The 17536-nt window shown below is 51.5% G+C and overlaps 8 protein-coding genes and 1 non-coding gene across 11 annotated transcripts; 7 read left to right on the top strand and 2 right to left on the bottom strand.

The window, feature by feature from the left end:
- Positions 1–58: 58 nt before the first annotated feature.
- Positions 59–1800, top strand: PV05_00386 (uncharacterized protein). Its single transcript, XM_013465277.1, has one exon. The coding sequence runs from the start codon at positions 464–466 to the stop codon at positions 1511–1513; it is 1050 nt and encodes a 349-aa protein (XP_013320731.1). The 5' UTR covers positions 59–463; the 3' UTR covers positions 1514–1800.
- PV05_00385 (uncharacterized protein) lies at positions 1750–4142 on the bottom strand. The gene has a single exon (XM_013465276.1). The coding sequence runs from the start codon at positions 4068–4070 to the stop codon at positions 1863–1865; it is 2208 nt and encodes a 735-aa protein (XP_013320730.1). The 5' UTR covers positions 4071–4142; the 3' UTR covers positions 1750–1862.
- A 172-nt stretch (positions 4143–4314) lies between these two features.
- On the top strand, positions 4315–4694 carry PV05_00384 (uncharacterized protein; the record flags this gene model as incomplete). Its single annotated transcript, XM_013465275.1, has 2 exons — positions 4315–4440; positions 4494–4694. The coding sequence occupies 2 exons, from the start codon at positions 4315–4317 to the stop codon at positions 4692–4694; spliced, it is 327 nt and encodes a 108-aa protein (XP_013320729.1).
- Positions 4695–5457: 763 nt separating this feature from the next.
- PV05_00383 (uncharacterized protein) lies at positions 5458–7474 on the top strand (the record flags this gene model as incomplete). The annotated part of the gene is made up of 2 exons (XM_013465274.1): positions 5458–5508; positions 5561–7474. 2 exons carry the CDS (start codon positions 5458–5460, stop codon positions 7472–7474), a joined length of 1965 nt encoding a protein of 654 aa, XP_013320728.1.
- A 354-nt stretch (positions 7475–7828) lies between these two features.
- On the top strand, positions 7829–8628 carry PV05_00382 (uncharacterized protein; the record flags this gene model as incomplete). The annotated part of the gene is made up of 2 exons (XM_013465273.1): positions 7829–8022; positions 8085–8628. 2 exons carry the CDS (start codon positions 7829–7831, stop codon positions 8626–8628), a joined length of 738 nt encoding a protein of 245 aa, XP_013320727.1.
- Positions 8587–10342, bottom strand: PV05_00380 (uncharacterized protein). The gene is made up of 2 exons (XM_013465272.1): positions 10026–10342; positions 8587–9957 (listed from the first exon to the last, which is right to left on the bottom strand). Exons 1-2 carry the CDS (start codon positions 10206–10208, stop codon positions 9784–9786), a joined length of 357 nt encoding a protein of 118 aa, XP_013320726.1. The 5' UTR covers positions 10209–10342; the 3' UTR covers positions 8587–9783.
- Positions 9536–9652, top strand: PV05_00381. The gene has a single exon (XR_001230718.1). It is a non-coding gene; the product is annotated as a 5S ribosomal RNA (ribosomal RNA).
- A 1478-nt stretch (positions 10343–11820) lies between the features above and the next one.
- PV05_00379 lies at positions 11821–13533 on the top strand. 2 transcript variants are annotated; one of them, XM_013465270.1, is made up of 2 exons: positions 11821–12448; positions 12500–13533. In XM_013465270.1, the coding sequence occupies exons 1-2, from the start codon at positions 12170–12172 to the stop codon at positions 12818–12820; spliced, it is 600 nt and encodes a 199-aa protein (XP_013320724.1). In that variant the 5' UTR covers positions 11821–12169; the 3' UTR covers positions 12821–13533. The 2 variants fall into 2 exon arrangements, with proteins under 2 accessions (XP_013320724.1, XP_013320725.1); XM_013465271.1 differs by having other exon boundaries at positions 11821–13533.
- Positions 13534–13793: 260 nt separating this feature from the next.
- Positions 13794–17310, top strand: PV05_00378. 2 transcript variants are annotated; one of them, XM_013465269.1, is made up of 4 exons: positions 13794–14261; positions 14340–14384; positions 14479–16114; positions 16203–17310. In XM_013465269.1, exons 1-4 carry the CDS (start codon positions 14071–14073, stop codon positions 17067–17069), a joined length of 2739 nt encoding a protein of 912 aa, XP_013320723.1. In that variant the 5' UTR covers positions 13794–14070; the 3' UTR covers positions 17070–17310. The 2 variants fall into 2 exon arrangements, with proteins under 2 accessions (XP_013320723.1, XP_013320722.1); XM_013465268.1 differs by having other exon boundaries at positions 14340–16114.
- Positions 17311–17536: the final 226 nt, after the last annotated feature.

Below are 17536 nucleotides of genomic sequence, written 5' to 3'. Positions count from 1 at the left end.
GCGAGGCCCGAGAATCCCTTTCAGACCATAATCGCATGACCCGGCCACTCGACTGCGACCACAAACTGCAACAGATCTGGCCACCCAGACCGCTTTTTGGCATTCTCCACTGGTTCATGCGAGCTCTTCTTTAGCATGTCAATGGGATTCATGACCTTTCCCATCAGTATGAGCATTCAACTTGCGGCTCTGAAGCAGTCCGCTTGGGACAACATCCCCCGCAATTCTTTTCTCCGCCGCATGACCGTCCGCACATGAACCTGCATTCAGTAGGCGAACACAAACAGAGCTTTCCCATTAATTGCGCTCCAAGAAGAATCAGGAAGACAAGCACAGCAAGACTACCACGAAGAGTCACCGGTCCAACAGACATAGCCCCCTACCCTCGTCGCAATCCTCCTACAAGACGAGCCCATAGCATCCTCAACTGGCGCGCAGAAGGAAGGATCCAGACACCAGCAAGATGAACACCCCAACCTTGCTAACCCTGACCATCCTTCCATTTCTCTTCTTCGCCCTCTGGCATATCACCGCCTCGTCCGTCCCTCCTATCCCGCCGTCCCTACGTGGCAAGCGTGTCATCCTGCTCATCGCCCACCCAGATGACGAGTCCATGTTCTTCAACCCGACCCTACAAGCGCTCACACATCCCTCCCTCCAAAACCACTTGAAGATCCTATGCATGTCAACAGGCAATGCGGACGGCATCGGCGAGACCCGTCGCCTTGAACTCGAAAAAGCGGCAGTCCATCTGGGCCTGCGGAGGCGCGAAGACGTCTTTGTGCTAGACGATGAGCGGTTCAAGGACGGCATGGATGAGGACTGGAAACCAGAAGACATCGTGCGCGTGCTGGCGAGTGCCTTTGCGCCGCATCTGAACGGTAACAGTCCTCAACCATCCTCTACGTCTATGCCGACAGGACCGAAAGACAAGGATCGCCGGAAGTCAAAATCAAAGCCAACCTCGTCCAGCAAGATCTCATCCACAGCGACAGCGCCGAGTGCACCTGCGGCGTCTCAAACCGGTCCCATAGCATCCATTGATGTGTTAATTACATTCGACTCGCACGGCATCTCCTCGCATCCGAATCATATCGCCCTCTTCCACGGCGCGAGTCTGTTTGTCCGGCAGATCATGCATGGCCACACCGGGTACGCATGCCCAGTGGCACTGTACACACTACCTACAGTCAACATCGTCCGCAAATATTCCTTCATTCTAGATGCAGTGCCGACCATGCTGGGCGGGATCTACAGCGCGATCTTCGCCAATATATCAAACATCCTCAGCAATTCGACTTCCGGTCGGGCAACGACCACGCCAATAACAGGGAAGAAACACCCCCTAGACAGAGTGGTCTTTATTAACGATTTACCACGCTATTGGAAGGCCCGCGGCGCCATGGTGCAAGGCCACGCGAGTCAGATGGTTTGGTTCAGGTGGGGTTGGATTGGTCTGGGACGGTATATGGTGGTGAATGACTTAAGGCCAGAGAAAATTGTTACATCATGACCATCTTTAAATGGTTTGATGAGTTGGAGCATCATGCAGGGATGAAAATTGCATATGGCGAAGTTGAGCGACGAATTTCAAATACTTTCGTGGCGGAGACGTATATTTACAAGAGGCATTGATCTTACTGTCTTATTTAGCCAAGATACCCCATTGCCAGGACGCAACGTGGATTCATGGTTCAATAGCTCTCGTTCAAGTAGGTGCTTCAAGTTCGGACGCCTTAAAGGCAGGTCCAAGTGTACAGAGTGATCTAATTTCGGCACAACGGTAGTACATATATAATGCTACACAACCACGTCGAGAAGCATTGCTTACTCGAGCTTCACTATATTAAATTATCCGAGCGTCATTTTTTGGAAGGATTGCCAGGTCCAGCCCATGGGTGCCATTCATCCACTCGCCAATCCGGTCCAGGAGGATTCACCTGTCCATACTTGACCGTGCTCAAACGCTCACTACGCTGCTCCTTCTCCTCCCGCAGAACCCAATCAGTATACCTCTGATCACCATCGTCCTCAAAAGACGCCGCCTCTGCATCGAAGGCTGCCAGACCCTTCGGACCACGATATACATAGTCCACGGAATGACGTAAACGAGCGGGACTGTAGGTGTCGAACATCGCCCTCATCGACCCGGCAAAGGTAGTCTGCGCCGAATTCGCCGACACCATCGCTTTCTCTCTATGTTCCTGGCCGCTTATCGTGACATGGCCCGTAGTCGTGTAGTAGGGAATGATATTCGGGAGAAACTCCGCCCATTCCTGAACCAAATCAGGTACCAATCGCAAGGGCCAAGTGACCTGCCGAAAATAAGGCCTGTGGGTTGTAACGTTCCACCAACTCTCTTTGAACATATTCCTAACAGCGGTGCTGATGAGCTGGATATGACAGTCGAGCCTCAATGAAGCAAACAGGAACTCCCTCTTCAGTTGGAGAAATTCGGCCGACGGTACTCCAGCTGCGAAGATATGGTCATAATTTGTTCGGAGATACTCCCGCATTTTATCGTACATCTGGGAGACTTTGGTCCGATCTTCGTCGAGCAATTGTACGCACACTCGCAGATCGCGCAACGCTAGTTCTAGTCTCTTTCCTCGAAATCTACCTTTGACTCTGTACATCTGATCCACAATGGTAACGGGTACATTGTAGGGCTCATCATGGAAGGCTGTCCATAAGGCTTCAAGTGCTCTGAAGGACACCCGACCGGCAGCATCGCCGTTGCGAAACTTCACCCCGCCCAACTGGAGGGAGAGTAAGGCAGTCCATTCGAGGAGGTGCGTCCACACACTTGCCGGAATCGGTATGTTGTAGTTTCGAGAGATATAATCAACCAGCATGCTTGCTTTGTCGACTTGGTTGTTGGTGGAGAAGGTATGAACTACCGTCTGAAGGAGTCGTTCCGTGGGTTTCAACGGAGAATCGGGCTTGTAGAAAGTCGGACTTTCGACCTCTTCCTCATCGTACCTCTCAAGGGCATCAAGGTCGATGTTCCAGACCGATTTGAGCACACTTCTCACGCTAGAGATATCTCCCTCGCGACCCATCGCGGTTATCAGGTTGCAAAAGGTAGCTTCATCGCCTTTCAGACCTCGTCTGACGAGTTCGTTGAAAGTCCTCAGGACTTCTAGCCGGAGTGACTGCTCGTCGTTTGGTAGCGTCGGCGAAGCGACCGTGTGACCGCGGAAGCCTGGAAGCCTCTCTTTCTGAGAGCGAAGATACATATGCTTCGGAATAACTCTCAGGGAATATCGCTCAAATCTACCATATGCAAGGTTCCAGTTGAGCGCCTCCATGAAATAGTTGTAGCAGTCCACATCGGGAACGATTTCGTTCTCTGGCATCAGGGTACAAAATACGACTCTTGCCATGTTCCCATAGCCCCCAGCAGCTGCACAACGCAGCAAATGTCGATAGACATCAAGAGTGATGGCATGGCCACGCTCTTGTCGAAGCGTGACCAACGTGTCCAAGACATGATAAAAGGTGCCGACTCGTTCTTCGAAAGATTTTACGTACCGAAAGCGTGGCTCGGTCTCCAAAGTAGGTTTTATATGGCGATGGATGTCTCTGAATGGGAGGATGAAGTAGTCAGGATCAAGAGCGCATATAGCTCTGGCAAAAGTCTCGTCGTCCGCGTCTGCAACGAAAGCATCACCAATAGAGGGTGTGACAAAGCCCAAGAGTATTCTTTCCGGGTGATTCTCTTCCAACAGCTCTTCCATCGACACTTGTCTTTTTAAGGAGCTCTGAGAAGCAGACCCGGCATCGGGAGTCAATGCGCTCGTGGACTCGAGTCTCGAGGTGTTTGTAGGGGTATCATTGTGTTCGTAGTTGCCAGTAGTGGAGTCAACCGGGAAGAAAGACGAGCCGATGGTTATGCTGGACTGAAATCGTCGCTGATGTTGAAGATTCCGAGGCTGCCATTCCGTCGTGCAATGCGCTCTAGCACGAGTTTGTCGTCGAAGGATGTGAAGGCTCAAATGGGGAATCCGGCTAGACGAAGGCTGTAGGACACCATTGAGGAGCCTGTAAAAGGGGACCGAACCATGCATAAATGGACCCGAACGCCAAAGGTGAATGAAACATAAAGAATGAAAGCTTGGATTGAATGTCGAGAAAAGTTGTATCTACAGCGTCGGCGCCGGAAGGAGTAAGAGAACAATAGTTTTTCCTCAAACTGCTGCCAAGCCCCGATTCGCGCAGGAAAGATTCCATCAAGCACCGCATTCTCGAAGCCGTCCAACAACTTCAGGACGCCCTTGATTGTGCAGTTCTCCTAGATCCGAACTCACTGACATGGCAGACACGGCGGACGAAGCAGCGACAACCGTCTCAGAACCTCTCGACTTGGTCCGGTTGTCGCTTGATGAAATTGTCTTTGTTCGGCTACGAGGAGATCGCGAGCTCAAGGGAAGATTACACGTACGCACCCTCACACCGGAGCTGCGCAAAGGATTGTACTAAGTCAAATCCAGGCCTACGACAGCCACTGCAATCTCGTACTCGGGGAGGTTGAGGAATCAATATACACCATCGAGGAAGATGACGACGGAGAAGAGTCTGTAAAGGTCGGTACAACTTGGTATTGGAAAAGCATCCCCAGGCTTACAAGAGATAAAGACGACGAGGAAACAGTCAGATATGCTGTTTGTGCGAGGCATGTATCTCCCATCTGAAGCTTGGTCGTCTCTGTTAATCCTTACTAGGAGACTCCGTTGTCCTCATCTCTCCGCAGCCGGTGTCTTGAAAAGCAAACAATCTTCCATCAGACATGTAGCTACCGCGAAGCCTTACGGCGAGACCAGAACTTGCTATGACCAAGCATTCGTCATACCCAGCCCAACGTCCGCGAAATGAGAAGAGCATAAAGCTCAGACATGGCTTTTCTATTGGGCAGGATTTACAATGACCAGAAATGAGTCACGAGAGGACAACTTTGGGGCTGAGGGGGCCGCTTTCGAGGGTTCTGATATGATCCTTCAAAACAGCACGCTGGATGGAATGAATCATTTGAGCCTGAACTGTACTGTGCAGTGAGCGCATGCTGCTGGCTAGGGAGCCTCATGATACTTGAAAAGAGACGCACGAGGCTGGCTCTAACTTAGGTGGGGTTAGGCGAGTTGGGTGCAATGAGGGGATGACTCGATCAGCAACAGATTCCCCGCTGCACACCACAGTCGCAATCATGACTCTAGACGCTCGAACGAGTGGCGTTTAAAGATAAACGACTCTCGCCTTTCACTCTTCGTTTTCCATTTGACCCATTGACCTATCCTCAACTCGAATCAATATGGCACGATCATAGCAATATCATTCCATCTCCCTATCCTTCACCCTTCTCTGAAAGATGATAACTCGAATACCTTGAAGAGCGCGGGGGCGACATTCACAATCAGTGGGTTGAACTGACTATCGATTCCATTGATACCGCTACTTCGCATGGCCACTCGTATGAAGCCGACGCTGCAGGATCGGCGAAAGGGCGAACTTGTAAGCATCTCCCATAGCCAGTGTACGAATCTCTCTCACACCTCGATCTCAGGCCCTTTCCGATTTTGCGGATTATGTCGCAAAGCAGCAGGCGAAGACTCGGGCAAACCCACCTGACTCCATTGCCAGCGACAGTGGCTACGCGTCTGCTCCTCGTTCTTCCGTCACTGAAGACCACGCAGAACTCGATATCCTCGATCACTTAGGTCTCGCCGACGCGCCCTCCCAGGTAAAGTTGAAAGATTGGCTAGTGGATGACTCGGAGGATGCATCTGTAACACTTCAGGAGCTGGCAGGACTGATACAGTCCAGAATAGACGAAGGCCATGGCGAGGTACTGTTCGACTTGGGTTTGGAGGACAGTGGCGAACCAATGGGCTTCACGAAAATGCATTGGGATCTTGCGTTGCAGAGGATAACCGAGGCTGCAGGCATTGTCAAGGCTGCTGTGAAAGTCCTTTTGACATTCAATGTCGGTGGTGCGGAAGAAGCCGAGTCAAAGAACCCCAAGGACCAGTCATGCCATGGCAAGCTACTCATCCGACAGGCTCCCTCAACCGCAGAAGGTGTTATTGAGACTCGAATCGCTGTGGTCGGAAATGTCGATGCTGGAAAGTCGACTATGTTGGGTGTTCTGGTCAAGGGTAATTTGGACGATGGCCGTGGCAAGGCTCGAGTCAACCTGTTCCGCCACAAGCACGAGATCGAATCTGGTCGTACATCGTCTGTCGGCATGGAAATCATGGGCTTTGACACCCACGGCGACGTCGTCACCTCGAGCGTGCCAGGCCGCAAGTTGACATGGGGAGAAATTGGCACAAGGTCTGCCAAAGTCATCACGTTCACCGATCTGGCCGGTCACGAGAAGTACCTTCGCACAACTGTTTTTGGGCTGCTCTCTTCCGAGCCGAACTATTGCCTACTAATGGTGGCAGCCAACAATGGTCTGATAGGCATGTCCAAGGAACATCTCGGTATCGTGCTTGCCCTGAATGTTCCTGTAATGGTGGTCATAACCAAGATCGACATCTGCCCACCTCAGATCCTCGAGCAGACGATATCCCAGTTGGCCAAGATTCTCAAATCTCCTGGTGCTCGAAAGATTCCGATATTCATCAAGAATTATGAGGAGACCGTCATGACAGCCACTCAATTCGTCTCTCAGCGAATATGCCCGATCTTCCAGGTCTCCAACGTCACAGGAGAAAGCTTGGACCTAGTTCGAACCTTTCTGAATATCTTGCCCCATCACGGCCACTATGACAGTGAGGCTCCTTTTGAGTTTCACATCAACGACACATTCTCCGTTCCATTCGTGGGCACAGTCGTGTCTGGTGTGGTCAAGTCTGGCGTCATCCATGTAGGAGACACGGTCTTAGTCGGACCTAACTCCTTGGGCCAGTTCGAGACAACAAGCATACGGTCCATCGAGCGAAAACGAATACAGGTACCAGGTTGCAGTGCCGGTCAATCAGCGTCTTTCGCCTTGAAGCGTGTTCGACGTAAAGAGGTTCGCAAGGGAATGGTTGTGTTGCCGAAGGCTGAATCATTGCCAAAGGTGTACAGAGAGTTTGTGGCTGAAGTCCTCATCCTATCTCATGCTACAACTATTCGTCCGAAGTACCAAGCGATGTTGCATGTTGGCCCTGTCAGTCAGACCTGTGCTATTATCGACATTGACCGCGAGTACATACGGACCGGTGACCGGGCTACGGTGGCGTTCCGATTTGTCCAGCGACCCGAGTTTCTGGCTGTGGGCCAACGCATACTGTTCCGAGAGGGCAAGACCAAGGGGCTAGGCATAGTCAAGTCGTTAGGCTATGAGGAGGGCTCGTTAAGCAAGCAGATCCCTATACAGGGGGCCGAAGATGGTGAGGATGTTAAGGGCAAGCAGAAGGCTGAAGAGAAGGGTGCTCAGACTACCAAGTCGCAAACTACGGCGGCGGCGAATGGCAAGACGAAGTGAAGAGTCGGCGGAGGCTTTTGACATGAGTCGGCAATAGCTGCACCAGACTCTCAGCAGCAGAGCTTATGACACGCAGATGCGGTTGCAATGATCAGATGTAGCCAATTATTCAACAAGGCCTCGGACACCTCTACAACGCACATCTAAGATGCTGCCATGCGCGTTGAGGCAAGGCATCTCCCATACGAACTGTGTACGAGCCCTGTGAACCCTGTGAGCCCTGCAAGGCTCCATCTTCCCAGCCAACCACTGCCCGTTCCAAGCTCTCCACCTCAGCCTCGTGAGCTTTGTTTAGCGTATCCGTCATGATTTCTCCGGTCCCCAGACACCTCAGTCTAAGTTCTGTCTTGCAAAATGTCCCAGCCACGACGCCGCATACCAAACAATCAATCGGACAGGACCTCATCTGTCAAGATTCCGGCATCGCATCCGGCAGAAGACATGCAGGATACGTCTCTTTTATCAGCATTGCGCCGCCAACCGATATGGATAATCCTCGCCATCTCCTCCGGCGCGTGCGCCGCGTTCAATGGCGTCTTTGCGAAGCTGTAAATACAAAGCAACACGTTTACTCGTAGTCGTTGCAGGGCTTACTGACCTGTGCCGATAGTACTACTACGGCATTGACGTCAACTCTCTCCTCCCACATCGCAACATTCCTCTCCCTCTCTCCTTCCAACAAAATCATCGAATTCCTCGTGAGGGGCACATTTTTCCTCCTGAACCTCGCGTTCAACGCCGCGATGTGGGCGCTCTTCACCGCCGCGCTGACCCGCGCGGATAGCACGACGCGGGTGAGTATAGTGAATGTCAGTGCGAATTTTGTCATCACTGCAATGCTAGGCTGGATGGTGTTTGGGGAGAAGTTGAATGGTCTGTGGTTCCTGGGCGCCGGTCTACTGGCGGTTGGAAATGTGGTTATTGGAAGGAGAGAGGAAGGGAAGAACCCGGGTGGGAGTATGGGACTCGATGAGAGCGTGGATGAGGCGGAGAGGGAAGAAGAGGCCGAGGGATTACTTGGTCGAGGTACAAGGGGAAGAGCAGAGGAGGTAGAACTAGATGAAAGCGAGGGAGGTTTGCGAAGAAGGAGTGAAGACGAGGGTAGGGATAGAGAGAGGGTGAAGAGGGGTGTCGAGGTTGACGATCCTATATGATATATTCTTTTATTTCATGGCGTCTGAATGGCAGATCCAGTCGCCCAGATACAGCACATTGCAGATCCTGTTGCTGCTGGCCTCTCGCTATTGCTAGTGAGGGATGACCGCTGGCTCACGCTGAGAGTGGTCCAGCATTTGCGCTGCGGTTGGAAACCATCCGTGCTTTGTGACTTGCGAACGACTGTCCCCAGGTCAGCAAAGTTCGATCTCGACTAGAAGTCCAGTAAGCAGGAACAAGCAACTGCACAAGTGCAATTGCAATTGCAACAAGGGCAGGGCTCCGGTAGCCTGAGAGGAGCCAGATCGTTCGCGAAAGGCACTCCATATTCTCAGAAGCCAACCTTTTCCTTTACGACCACAGCTCTATAGTTGGACACGGCAAAGAGAGCTTTCGCCGGCCCTCAAGAACGTGGCGCTACCTTGATCACGAGCTTCTACAGTAGGGACGGGAATTCGTGTTGGTTGGCTCCTCGGATCTCCCGGATTTCGCAGCCTTACTGACGGCACACCTTTTCCTTCCGTGAAGTAATGCCGTAGGATACCAATGCCAGGTTCTCGACATTCACACAACCCTTCATTGAACTGTAATGACGGGTGCCAGCCTGGTAGGCTTCCTTGCTTTGACATTGCTGTCCGCAGACACTTGTTTCTCATTCCGACTGACACAGAAATATGGACCCAAATCTCCAACCTTGTTTCCTCCTCCAGAACATAGACGCTCGAAACTCACACAGCTTGAATTCGCCTTCCTGGGGTTATCTCCGCAGTACCTTCACGATAACTCATAGACCTTCAACGCCCTGAAAGAGTTGTAGTGGCACATATTTAGAGGTACAGACCTCGAGATCAAGCAAGTATGAGAAACCGAGGTATATATCTAACATAGCTCGATTTGCTTCCGCAATCGACCATAGGCTGTGTTCCAACAGGGCTTCCCGTCCGCTCAGCCGTACTTAAGCCACAGGCCGGTAGGTTAGTAGTCAAGTGGGTGACCATTGGCGAATACCTGCTGTTGATTGTTTTTGCCTTTTTTGGCCATGTTGTGGTGATGATGAAGAGGGCATTCCATCGGTGGTTAGATCAAGAGGAAGAAGCAAAGCGGACATCAAAGTATAGATTGGCAGGCACCAAGAGAGATCCATCCTGGGACTGTCATCGAAAGGGGTGTAGTCTCCTGATAGCAAGAAGACAAGAGCTGCTTGATGCGAAGTTGGGATCTTTGGAACTCACACTCGGCAATAGAAGCGAGCGATATAAAGTCGGCGCCAACGTCTTTTCCAGGTCATGAGATGTCTCGACATTGAAATTCGCCCGGATCTTGTAGACCTATTGCATCGTAATTGTGAGAAAATTTGATGACAGGAGCGAACATAGTCGAGCCACTGCCGACATACCCTTGATGTCATGAGATGTCTACCTACGTCCTGAGGTGATGGAGTTGGCCAGTTTCTTGCTAACAACGTACCGTACTCAGGATATTGAAGAAGGCGCCACTGGAAGTTATTTCCTGATAAGTGGACGTCCGGACATGCTAGACCACTCAGCAGGCACCATAGGCTGTTTGCATGTGTTGTCATACACAGAGTCCCGTCTGAATCACCTACCGTGTTGTCCAAGTCCTCGTATAGCCGGCGATTTGACTACTCCCTGTCTGCATCCGCGAGAGCAAAAGACAGTGTCGGGAGGTCTGCCGAGCTTCCAGTGGTCGCGGGGACGCATATCGAAAATCCAGGTCCGGCGGAATTGCGCGGCTTGGAAATTATGGTGTGCATGAATGACGACGTTCTAGAAGGATTCGAAGGGAAAAACTATGATCCGGGTGAGTTATTTGCGGAATGGAGTGCAAGTCTGGTGGCGTGAAATGGAGCTTCAGATTGGATGCGAGACTTGAGTCGTTCAGGGGTCGATTGGGCTGTCAGGGGCTTCGTTCGTCATAGCGCCGTCGCTTTCGGCTACAGATGCAGTTGGAACGTGGACAACGGCACAACGGATGAAGGAAGGAATCGTTGCTCCATTCCGTCCGTTGCCGGCTTTGGCCTAATAAGTCTATTCCTCGTGGCGAGACCGTAACATACGGTGTAGATTCGACGAAGGAATTTTTTCCAGAACTTGATCATTCATTCCAATATTTATCAGGAGAACAACTGTCGGCTATTGTTTACATTGACGAAATTATTCGAGACAGGAGGGAGATGAAGTGGTCCTTACCTTCAGGAGACGTGCACTGAGCACTGGTAATGTGGGGTTGGGGCCTTTTTGATTGCTGAGACAATTGCGGTCTCACTGGACTACTGCACAGTTACCGGTGCAATTTATGCATACCAGGTAGAATAGGATCGTGAGCATTGGTACTCGTATACAACCTAGTATGAGGTATGGACCTAGAGCCCTCTACCATTGTTCCATAGGACAAGAATAGACGATGAACTGTTTGATCGGTAGTGATCGGTACAGTTCCATACGGAAGCCGGAAATGACATGAGGGTTTCAAGGAGCACGATCGAACAATCGAGGCTGAAGTTGCAAGTGAACGGCAGCTACGAAGAAGGGTTTGATCTGCAGGGCCAGAATCATGGTTGGGCTCTTTTGCTCATTGGAGACGGGGTTTGGTAGCGCAGGGACGACGTCAAGCAAGGCTTTCAGTACAGCTGATTTGCTGGAGTGGTGAGATGGATGGAGAGACATGGACAGGGGTGGTGTGTGGGAAAGCAGCTGTTTGCTCAAAAGGCGAGAGGGCCGCGAGGGCGCAGCCTCAGGCAGTGTTCGATTCGCTGATAAAGCGCTCGAACTTGTGCCAGAATCAGATTAGCTGGTCGGAATGTGGATCAGGCCAAGATGCCGTTGGTGTGTGTTGCTGTGCTGAGAGATGCGCGCGCATACAGTGGCTGGTCTGAGAAATACTGGGGGAGTCACTGGGAGGTCGACCAGGTGGCGAACAGATCAACGAGGCAACTTGGATGGGCACCATGGGCTGTTCATGGCTCTTTCGTCCCTGTTCCCGGCGACGACCGCCCCAGGCGCATCGACTAGCGGCTTCATTAGTTGACAATGCCCGCTTGGACAATGCTGAACCGACCAATCCAGGGCACCTGCAGGCCCCAGTCTTGGGAATGGCACGCGGAGCACCAACTTGCACTACCAGAGGTGACCCAGCATACTAGTATCTAGCTCCTTCCTGCCCTTCCTCTTCCCGCATCTCCTGCCTTGTCCATTCTATCCCACCGCTTATTTGCACTCAGTCCCTCTACTCATCCATCACCGCCTCTTCGAGACACAGGAGTTCTCTAGCTACCTGCCACCTGCACCACACTCATCTTCGCTCTATTATTACCCTTGTATTTCTCCTGCATCGCCTTTACATTCTCGCCGATAAAATCTGCGCAGCATAGACCAGGACAGACGACCAACCTGATCAGCTGACCTCCCGTCATTGTTTTGCCACCTTTTGATTAGCTGTTGAACCACCCATCACTTCGACTGCGCCTTTCATCCCTCTCTTCCTCCTACGAGCTCCTGCGAATCGGATCGAACTGTAATCATGTCGACTTTCTACTACGGTGGTCATCAACAACACCAGGCTCAGAACCCGCACCCCATGCCTCAATCTCACAACCACCATGGCCGCTCACGAAGGGCTCCTCGCATCTCATCTTCTCAAAACAGTCAAAGACAATACCGAGCACCAAAGCTAGTTAAAGAGGTCGTTCTCACCGAAGCTCCCACTCTGACGGCTTACCGACAAAGGTTCGAGGCAGGACGATCATTCGACCTGGACGATGATCTAGAATTTTGCCCGAACCTTCTGAGTTACGACGAGGTTGGTTTTGAACCTCTTTTCTCATCGGCATCCCTTACTGACTACAAGAAGCGCCAGTCAGTCACTTCAGGCTCTGACCGATCTTCACTGTCGAGCGGTTCTCCGGATTCGTCGCCCATGCAGTCCCAAATCCAACCCCAACAAATAACACCGTCTCTCTCCGTTTCCTCCGCTGCAACATCAGCATATGTGTCCCCCCCGACATTCATGAGCAATAACAACAACCTCAAGATCCATCAACCATCGGCAATTCGTTCTCGCAACAACGCCATCCCCATTGTCAATCCATCCACCGGTAACCGCATTGCAAGCCCGCCATCATCCATCTCCCCAGGCATGATGCAGCAAGCAACCGCCGCCCGTCGGTGGTAAGAGATCCTTTTGTGCTCTCACCTCCCTGCTGGTCGCTGCGTTGCTGTCTTCATTCCTGGGCTGGTCTCTGATGTTCGGTCGTCCGCCTTTGCTTTGCCGGTGTATCGACAATTCCCTCTCGACTTTTTCCCTCTTTGCTATGTACATATGTATTTGACGACCTCCAAAAATCTATTATTTCATCGAGCGAAAGAAAGGCATGGCGACTTTGACGACGTTTAACATCACGATACCAGCAGGTCTGTGGAGACCTAAAGAACAGGAATGGGAGTATGGTGGCACAGCGATTCAAAAAGACAATTCTGTTTTGAGCATGGAGTTATCGAGCATATTCAAGGTCCGGTCAAGAGATCACGATAGAAGACGACGACTATCATCTGCATCATTGGCGGTGTTTGCGTACAATATGGTTTTGGCAGTTTTTTTTATTTGCTTGCACACTCGGTTTATGCTTGGGATATGGGAGATGAGAGAATACAAAGACACCAGATGGTTGATGCGGCTTTGGGCTGGGTTATGACGGTGCCAAAGCATGAATCAAATGCACATCTCCTGGTTTGAATGGCTGGTTACTAAAATGATATCTCGAGGTTTCATGGGGAATCTTATCCATGTCGAGCAATTATTGGATGGTTGATGATACCACCACCCATGAGGTGTATTTCTAGTCCTAGACGCTGAAAATACGATTCTTCATTCTGTTTATCAATATACTTGATCCTTCTTCCTATGTCGTGCCTTGAGTGTGTAGGCGGAAACAGCATCTCATCAATGTTCATTCATTCATTTCTTCAGCTCTGCAAGGTACTACTTATAGTAGATCGCTGATATGGGGTCATGCAGCATCATGAAAAGAGGCTGATATGTGGCAGTGCTGAAGCATCCGACCCCACCACGTGAGCACCGATTCAGGTAGAGAGTGCGACAATATCAGGCATTCCAGCTGGGTTGTCGTGTAGATGCAGGCATCATTGTTTCCCAAGCTATCACAGTGACGGGACAGAAAAATCTTACATCCAGTCAGACTCAGTCTTGTAGGCTGATTTGCCGGAGCCATTGAATACTGGTTCTGTCATCTGCCCTGACAAGCACAAACTTAAAGAGGTCACTCGATCTACCAAGTTTATATTCGTTCTTGGCCAGGTCAAATATCCAACTTCCCACCATCGTTCCTCCATCCAGTTCTTTCAATCCAAACACATTGACCCATTGAGCCTCGACAGAGATACCAGGAGGCTTCGACAATCGAAATGGCTCTCAGTAGGAACGTCCTGTTGATCCTCGTCCTCGGATTGATACTGTTTACATGCCGGGCACATGCTTTTGGCGCTGGAAATATTGCCTCCATCTCAGCGGTCGAAGGCAAGAATTGGCGTCATGGCGATATTGAAGATGTACTCAAGACTCTGGCTTGTATCAAGCATCACAAGTGGAACTCTATGTAAGTCTCGCTGGATTTAGAGCCTCTAGAGCTTCCATCAGCAATGAGCCATTTTACTGAGTGCTAACGACATGACAGGATGATCAAGCGTGTCTACTTTGGAAACTGGCTCAGAGACTACTCGTATGTGAAACAATCTCGAAGAAGCCGTGGCATTTTGGCTTGAGCTCTTTGATCTGATCCCGCCACGTTGCTACCGCTTTCTGACTATTTGCAGCCAAGCTATGGATACCGGAGCCCTAAAGAAAGCACAACCAGAGACTATTCGCATCCTGGTCTGGTTATTATCCTTCCTCGGATTCGGATATGCTACCGCTGAGTTCGAAGTCACGTCGGAGAGACTCGGCGTCTATCGTCCGGAGGAGCACATTGACAATCCCAAAGATTACAACGACAACGAAGATGCTCGGCAGTACGATGTTCGCTTGCGAGCCCCTGTCCGTGATATCGAGCTACAGATTGATCCTGAGACTGGCATGAAGAACTACATTGCCAATGGCAAAGGTGACTGGGCCACCAGTGCTGCGTTCGTGAAGTACAGTTTCGAGCGCAGTATACACCACGGTCGTCTCTACCTGAACGGGCACGGCTTCTTTAAGGGTAAAGACGAGGATCTGGCGGAAGCATTGCGATGCCTAGGCCAAGGTCTCCATACACTGGAAGACTTTGGCGCTCATACAAACTATGTTGAGCTGGCGTTGAGAGAAATGGGTTTCCACAACGTCTTTCCTCATGTTGGCACCGCCACAGGGATAAATCTTCACGGCAAGCATGTCTTCCCTCTGGTCACCGGCACATTCGGCATGGTTGATTTCTACCATTCTGTTTTGGGCGAAGCTACGGACCACTTCACACAAAGTGAAGTCAATGAGATGGATAATGCGCTAGGGACTGCTCAACAAGCGGCGCAGTCGTCAAATCCATTGATGACCCTAGTTAAGTTGCTATCCAAAGTCCCTGGAACCAGAGACCTATGTGATGAAGCCGAACGACTTCAAGCGAATTCTCAAGCTCAAGCTCAAGCTCAAGCTCGTGGAGGTGAACCAGGCTTCGGCGGACAAGGAGGGTTTCGAAGTGTAGATGACTTTGGTGGCTCAACACGGGGAGTGGATGACTGGGCCAGCAACCGTGCGGGTTATCCAGGGCAGCAAGGTTCTGATAATAGTTGGAACGCTCCACAACAGGGCTATCAGCATTCTCAACAGAATTGGGGTCAGCCTCAACATCAGCAGTGGCAAGATCCCGCACAGCAAAACTTCAATCCTCATGACCAATTCCCAGGAGCGCAACACAATTGGCAACAACAGCCAGCAGCTTCGGCGTGGGACCAGAATGCACAACCACAACAATGGAATCAACCGCAACATCCAGCACAAACGCAGCAGGCTGCGCCGACCCAGGCGTCTCAGCAACAGTCCTCCGCTCCAGCAGGACTCCCAGGCCTACCTGATTTTGACCCAGCAAAGACAATCGCCCAGATCTACCCCATCCTCGTATTCCGAGACAAGGTTGTCCGCACGATCAGTGCCATCATCGAGAAAATCCCCGGCCTAGAGGCTCTGGTCGACCGCATCACCGAGACGCTCACCGTATTCATCCTCTCGCTGCTCGCTCCATTCGTCCGCCCAGTCATCAACGCCATCTCCAAATCCCTTCAGACGGGCAGTGAAGGCGTCATAAACTCCTCTGGTAAACACCAGTATGAAGTCTGGACCGACGCGCATTGTTCTGATCCCACCCATTCCATGCTGAGTAAAGACCATTTCAGCAATATTCTCAATGAGCCTGCTGGTAATGTTGCGGCTGAGATTCTCAAATTCATCGCCCCGAGAGTTTTATATGCTTGGGAACACGTAAGTCTCATACCTGCCTACTTTCTGCAGAAGCTGGCAAGGCTTCCATCTCTCACGGTGCAGGTATGCAGTGCTAACGACATATCAGCCGAACGTCCCCGTGGAACAAGTGATGCGTGATGTCGAGAGTATATTCCATCATCCCGCAATTCGAAACGAGCGTACCGAAGTCCATCGCAATATGTTCGCCGCGGTGAGACGATGGGTCGACGGCATGTCAGACAGAGGTCGCAATCTCGACAGTGTCCTGAGCTCGGAATCTGTGAGGGCTGGTAAAAATCATAAGGCGGGCGTGAATCCTCATATGCAGCAGACGCATGCACCTCAACATCAACAACAGGGTCATGCTGGAGGTGGCGGCCTAGGTGGATTCGCGAGTTTCCTGCCAGGACAGCACGGCCAGCAACAACATGGTGGTAGTAATAGTCCATTCGGGATGGTGAGTAATGTGATAGGCAGTTTCACTGGCAGTGGGCAAGGTCATCAGCAAGGCGGACACGGTGGCTCTGGTGGTGGACTGGGCAGCGTTCTTCACGTTGCGGAGCAGTTCCATATTCCTGGCGCTCAGAGCGCAGGGAAATATTCCAAGTACCTAGGCGGGTTTGGTGGTGGTGGTGGTGGTGGTCATAGCGGCAAGCGAGGTCTTGACGATGGCGACGATGGACCAGATGGACCAGATGAGTTTGCAGCCTTCGCTGGGGCCGAGGTCGGGAGCGGGAGGGAACTACACGAGGCTGCGATGTCTAGTGATGCCAGGGCACCCAGCGCAATGCCTATGCAGGCACCCAGTGGTTATGAGCAGTACGGCTTGCAGCCTGGAGCGGAAGAAGGCTATGGCCAAGGCGTGTATCAGTACCAGACGAATTATCAGGATCCGTATCAGTACGGAGGTCCGGGTCAGGGCCAAGGACAGTACGGCGGCGGCGAGAGTCAAGGGTATTATGGCGGGCGTTGAGATTGTCATCAAAACCGCAGAATTTGGCATTCGTGGCCAGGAGCATAGGAGAGAACGACGTGAGATGCCCTCGGTCGGCGAAGGCTGATGGTTGATGACCCCGACGTTACGAGCTGATTGTTAGTTGTCACGTAGACTGAGAGCTCCAGATAACAACCGTCGCCATACGACTGTGGTGAGCAGTCGAGTTGCATTCCTTATGAGCAGAGCAATAGGCTCAATGGGCAATCTCTCAACTCAGCGTTTCTATCTCATTTCTCTTCAATGCCTCGACATTGTCACTCCCAGCTTGCCTACCCAGGCATAACCGAGCCGAGTGGGCAGTTTCCAAAGACTGGGCTACCCAATAGACCCACCTTGCCCTCGCCTATCTCATTCTCTGATGACTACCTCAACAAGTCCATATCCACGGGCATCGCACGACCAAGCCGTAAAGCCAGTCCGTTCCCAAGCGGCCAGCGATGCCA

The sequence above is a fragment of the Exophiala xenobiotica genome (genome assembly GCF_000835505.1).
Source record: "Exophiala xenobiotica strain CBS 118157 unplaced genomic scaffold supercont1.1, whole genome shotgun sequence".
Taxonomy (NCBI): Eukaryota; Fungi; Ascomycota; class Eurotiomycetes; order Chaetothyriales; family Herpotrichiellaceae; genus Exophiala; species Exophiala xenobiotica.
The sequence above is the reverse complement of the archived record's forward strand: the minus strand, read 5'-3'. Positions and strand labels throughout refer to the sequence as shown.